Genomic DNA, 6,146 nt, shown 5'->3' on the forward strand with positions numbered 1-6,146 from the left:
TGAGAAACATGAAGATATCAGCTAGAAGTATTTGCAGGTATTTTAACGAATTTAAGCTATCTAACACCTGATTGTAATGAACCTCGTAGTTGTACCTGAACGGGGGCTAGGAATTGATTTTACTTTAATCATTTTAGCATCTACCATTTAGACACATATTTTCTTGTTGAAATATTCTTAGAGTGGGTATGGATTAAAGTCGATGTGAAAGCACAATCCTTTCTTATCCTTCTGTTCAAAATATAATGATGAACCCGTGCATAATGTGGCAATTTCTTAATGCAATCTGTTTGGTTGAGATATTAACATGATTTGAATTGGCATCGAGACAACACGTCAACACAATTATGTATGCTGGATAACAAGAGGCAAGATTTATTATGCCCAGCGCAGTTTCTGTTTCCCGAAACGAGGCAACAAACATGCACGTAACGGATGCGGCTTCTGCTGCTGTTGCTGCTGCTGCTGCTGCTGCTGCTCCTGTTCTCTGAGGATGGGTAGGAAGGAGGGCGTGTTCCGCCGCTCCTCCGGCAATTGTCAAAATCATTGCCATAACTCACGTGTTGCCAGCAACAGAAACAATCGAACGACAACCGGACAGGGACAGAGACAGAGACAGAGGAGGGACAGAGCAAAGGCAGAGTCAGTGGCAGTGGCAGGGTGCGTGGTGCGGGGGGCATTGACAAATTCAATTGAAGCAAATTTGCTCAAAATGCAAATTACGCAATGATTTACATTCCGATTGACATATTTTAGGCGAACATTTTGCACTCCATGCCGGACGGGTGCGGGCGCGGGCGCGTTCGCAGTCGGTGCCCCGCCTTTTACGTGTTGCCAAAAGAATTTCTGATTTTGGCCATTGTCAAGCGTTTTCTGATGGATTAGAAAATTGTTTGATTTGGGGGAGACAAATCATGTCAATCGCTTATGAATTCCCATTGAGTATTCCCTGCACGGCCAGGAAGGAGTATCAAAGGAGACTTCAAATTGATTCAAATAACTGCGAGCTGCATACGAATTTTCGAGCAAATATCTCAGAAGTTTGTTTGTGACTATACACAGACTACTTGATGAACTTGATGATGTTTCTTGAAATGAAATTCTTTATTTATGCTGGATATATCTTAGCCGTGTCATTACTCAGACAACTGCCGGACACATATCCTCGCTGGACCTGGCCATCATTACTCTCTGGCTTTGCCGCGGACAGCATCAAGGATCCGGGCATCATAAAATGGCTGAAAGGACATAAACGCGTTATTATATTATGCCTTTGAATGCCCCGAGTCGCCAGTCCCCAGGCTTCTTGCATACGAGCCACTTGAATGGAGGCCAAAGAGAGCACAAGGCATTGTGCAACGGGGTGGCGACACAACACAATGGATGCCACCACGACGTGAACATCAATGCCAGAGCCGCGACATTGAATGGCTGGTGGCAGGCACAGGAGAATGGCCAAAAGCCACTGGCAGAGCCAGACCCAGTGGCAGTGCCAGTTACAGCCTTTGCCATGGATGCAACTTAAAGTCAACGTCAGCAGGGAAAGACGCTTCTGCTTTTCAGCTTTTCTTCTCTGCTCTCCCTATCACTATTTATCTGTGTTTCTCCCTCTCTCTCTCTTGCTCATTCTCTGGTGGACATAAATTGGAAAAATAACAATATGAAGACCACATTCTCGAGATGTGTGGTGTGTGCGACCAATGGACGTGCATGGCGACCAAAAGTCAGCCCAGCTGAGGCACAGCTCTACTCAAGATGGCAGCTCAAAACTTTTTAATGATGCCGCAAAAGTCGGTGCACCAAGTTCGATGCCACAGTACTTCGGCATGAAAGGGCACGAGAATGAGATGCTGCTGCAGGGATTTAGTTGTCGTTCAGCCAAATGGATGAATGGATGGATGGCATGGCACAGCTGTGAGAGATTTGAATTTGGTACTCGGCAAAAGTAAAAGTCTTAAGCCCTTCTTCCAAATGAAATCGCCTTTCAGATACCTTAGACACAAGAAGAACACAAACAGCATCTTTGGGAGTTACAGGAATGACTAAACTGTGTTTATTAAATACTAATTTGATGAGGCATTAAAGGTACATGGTATGGGAGCACCCATATTTAGCCGTAGAAGCCGCCGTAGCCGCCGGCTGTTGCAGATGACGATGCTGAGGCACTGGCACCGCCAAAGCCGCCACGTGGAAAACCACCATAGCCTCCATAGCCGCCGGGATATCCACCGCCGTAGCCGCCATAGCCGCCAGGATAGCCGCCGCCATAGCCTCCATAACCACCGGGATAGCCACCGTAGCCGAACTGAGGAGCCGGCACCGCCTCCAGGACACTGAGGAGCGCGAAAATCACAACTGCGAACACGATGGCTGCTTTCATTTTGCTTGCTTAGCTTCGATCTTTCCGTTTGAAACTGTCGCTGGCTCCCAGCCGCACGGCCTATTATATAAACGGATTTGTTGGTTCAACAACCCGCTTGGCTGGTTCTGTCAACAGACCGACGGACGACAGGTGTGACGCTGACCAAAAACGAAAACAAAATATGATTTTGGCAAACTCCGCGTGAGCGTTATCGTAATCAATCCCCGTTGGACCCGTTTTGTGGTCTAACCTTTACGAGAGCGGGGGACACAAAACAGAAAACTCACGAGTTTTTATTGTGGGATTTTGGGAATCACTCGGGCTCGCGATACGCTTTGTGTTCTGCAGTCTCTGCGTATTAGCATAAAGTAAAATACAGATACAAATACAGAAACAAATACATATACGATATATTGTCTGCTATAATTATATGTATACAATTTCATCTGGCTTTGTTTTTCGGCTATCACATTCGCTTAGTCACTTTTGCATCGTATTTATTATACATTATGCTAATTGAGCCGTTCATTAATGGGATTTCCATTCGAATCGCTCTTGGCATCTGATGTTTGGCATCCCTTGAAATTTATTGTCTAGCCTGGATAATGGTATTATTAAATGTTTACGTGTTTTTCGTTTATTTGTTTGTTGTTTAACTAAATAAAATGGCGAATATGCTTACATGTTATGCGTGTCGCATCTATTGATTGATTGTACATCCCAAGAGCTGTTATTTGGAAGATTTCACCTGTCTTGAAGTTGTCTTTCTTCAGCCGCTCGCTTCACTTTCTGAAAACCACTTGCTGAAGTGGCTTTTAGTGGGATTCACACATGATACAATTCGCATTAAAATGTATAATAATTATAATTGATTTGTGGCACCAAAAGGCGATTGTGCACATATTCAAAATATTTGTGGTAAAGCCAATAACCTGGATGACCTTGGTGTATGTTCTGATTATATTCCATTCGAAAGTTTGAAGATGCTTTGTAAATAGAGAATTTAGCTGATAAACCTGTTCCCTATTGTCTGATGAATTTATTCATTGTTACCCTTTTAGACGTTTCGAAATTAGCACAATGCTGTGAATCACCGAATATACACTGCCAATCAGACGAATAGACTCACGAGTTTTCCAAGTGAAAAGAGGTTTCTAAAAGTCCAGCAGCGAATGATAGTGGAGCAAATTTATTTTTCCATTAATCAAGATTCTTTTCCTTGTTTGAAAAGTAAAGAATTCGACTTCTAAGTGGAGAGGTTTTTTTTTTATGAATTATTTTGTGTAAATACCCCAAAAAAAAGGCCCGTTTTAGCGATCACCGAATAGACTCAATAATGAATATTAGGTAAAATCTTTCAAAAGCTTTGTAATAAATATTTTTTTTATAATGTTTGGAGCTTAACTAATAATGTTTGTGGAAAACTTTTTTGGAATTGCTTTGTAATGTCCTTCAGGACATTAAAATTAAGGGGATTCAAAGGGTTCAATTAAAGCTCGCTGCAGGCCTGTCTGATGCAATTATGAAATGGTTTAACTTCTTAAAATTGTTGACAGGACTCATATCCTTTACGTAAAAGCTATCCCCATGCGATCCCTGCAAAATTCTGATCAGGAGAGAAAAAAAACTTCAAAATTAGGTGAAAATTTGAGTCTTTCATCCACTTCTTTATCAATTTACCGTTATATTTCGTGCGAGTATCCTGGTGAAATTAGCACGACCGTGTGACAAAAATGTTGCAGAATCTCACCAAAGGACTTTAAGAGTAGCTTTCCTACTGATTTACTCAACATCCACGAAACAAATCGGGTGTCAAGTGCGCCATAAAAGCAAATGGAACCCAACACCAGTATGGTCCTCAAAGGACTATTGTAACGAGTCAAACAATTTTCTTTTTTTCTTAGATCATGAAAGAATAATTAATTCGACCTATTCTTTTCAAATTAAAACTTTTTTTATAAAAAAAAACGGATACAAAAATTCGGTTTCCGGTGTCATGACACGCGCGACAACAATGCAAGAATCCTTGCGAGACCCAGTAAGAGGATATAACTTTGTCTAATTTCAATAATACCACAATGCTAATGACATTTTTGTCACACGGTCGTGCTAATTTCACCAGGATACTCGCACGAAATATAACGGTAAATTGATAAAGAAGTGGATGAAAGACTCAAATTTTCACCAAATTTTGAAGTTTTTTTTCTCTCCTGATCAGAATTTTGCAGGGATCGCATGGGGATAGCTTTTACGTAAAGGATATGAGTCCTGTCAACAATTTTAAGAAGTTAAACCATTTCATAATTGCATCAGACAGGCCTGCAGCGAGCTTTAATTGAACCCTTTGAATCCCCTTAATTTTAATGTCCTGAAGGACATTACAAAGCAATTCCAAAAAAGTTTTCCACAAACATTATTAGTTAAGCTCCAAACATTATAAAAAAAATATTTATTACAAAGCTTTTGAAAGATTTTACCTAATATTCATTATTGAGTCTATTCGGTGATCGCTAAAACGGGCCTTTTTTTTGGGGTATTTACACAAAATAATTCATAAAAAAAAAACCTCTCCACTTAGAAGTCGAATTCTTTACTTTTCAAACAAGGAAAAGAATCTTGATTAATGGAAAAATAAATTTGCTCCACTATCATTCGCTGCTGGACTTTTAGAAACCTCTTTTCACTTGGAAAACTCGTGAGTCTATTCGTCTGATTGGCAGTGTATATTGAAACTATAATAAAACTGACTAGAATTTGTTGAGTTTGTGGTAGATCATGGAGTTCGCTTAATGTCAGATCAGTAAACAATAATTTTCTAGTCAAAAATGTAAACACAAAACTAAAATTCCACGTAAATAGTGATTCCACTTAGACATTCGCACTATGAAGAAAGATTCGAGGGGTGTTGTTACTCACTATGACAATATTACGCATCGTTGCCATAGGATTCTCTCTGGCAAGTGGAACTTGATTTGCAGTGACCGCTATCCGATGGATGTATTGATCCGATATGGTGGCAAGCTGGTTGCTCCTGGTGACCATTATGCTGTTTTTCAATCGGAGAACGAACACGACGACTTTCTGGCCGTCTTTCGCAGCAGGGCGATCGTGTTATGCAAGAGCCTCAGGATCAAGTCAATGCAGAAATTCGAATGCATCGATGGCGATGGCGCCACGAGGCTCATTGAAATCGGACACAGTCATCTGGTGTGTGTCGAGTATGCATTCCGATTGGTGGACGAGCTGGTCGAACATTGTACAAATGCTAAAGTTGATCCCAACAAATTTTCGGCCCTGTACTATGCCAACATAGAGATCGTCTTGAACAAATTCAAAACGAGCTGTGGTCTGGCGCTCAGTTCGAACATTCTTGTGGTAATTGCTTCGGCTCTGGTTCTGATATTTGTGATTTTACATTGGCGCTAGGAATGAAATGAAATAAATGTTCGATGCTTTTGTTCCCCCTTTTTAAATGCCCCATGAAATGTATCCATCAAATTGTGACATATTTTGACAGTACTCAAACCTAAAGATGCTGTCAGTACACAAATCTTTTGCCGTGTCGGCACGGAACTTAAGAAGCTGTCAGTGCGATGATCTGCTCTTCCTTCGTCTCTGGCCCGGCCCTGTGTCAACGATCGCATCGCATTTCCCTTTCATCTGACAATATCGCCCTTGTGTCATGTGTGCCACATTTGTGTGTGGGGGGAGAGGCTTGTTGCAGCATCTGTGCGGAGCTCTCATTCATTAGTCTGCTTATAAATAATTGCTTTTTAACAGAGGC

The 6,146-nt window shown here is 41.3% G+C and overlaps 2 protein-coding genes across 2 annotated transcripts; one reads left to right on the forward strand and one right to left on the reverse strand.

The window, feature by feature from the left end:
- Positions 1 to 2,026: 2,026 nt before the first annotated feature.
- LOC117890595 (neuropeptide-like protein 31) lies at positions 2,027 to 2,434 on the reverse strand. The gene has a single exon (XM_034795533.1). It carries the CDS (start codon positions 2,378 to 2,380, stop codon positions 2,111 to 2,113), a length of 270 nt encoding a protein of 89 aa, XP_034651424.1. The 5' UTR covers positions 2,381 to 2,434; the 3' UTR covers positions 2,027 to 2,110.
- A 2,811-nt stretch (positions 2,435 to 5,245) lies between these two features.
- LOC117889778 lies at positions 5,246 to 5,788 on the forward strand. Its single transcript, XM_034794243.1, has one exon. It carries the CDS (start codon positions 5,246 to 5,248, stop codon positions 5,786 to 5,788), a length of 543 nt encoding a protein of 180 aa, XP_034650134.1.
- Positions 5,789 to 6,146: the final 358 nt, after the last annotated feature.

The sequence above is a fragment of the Drosophila subobscura genome, chromosome E, assembly GCF_008121235.1.
Source record: "Drosophila subobscura isolate 14011-0131.10 chromosome E, UCBerk_Dsub_1.0, whole genome shotgun sequence".
Taxonomy (NCBI): Eukaryota; Metazoa; Arthropoda; class Insecta; order Diptera; family Drosophilidae; genus Drosophila; species Drosophila subobscura.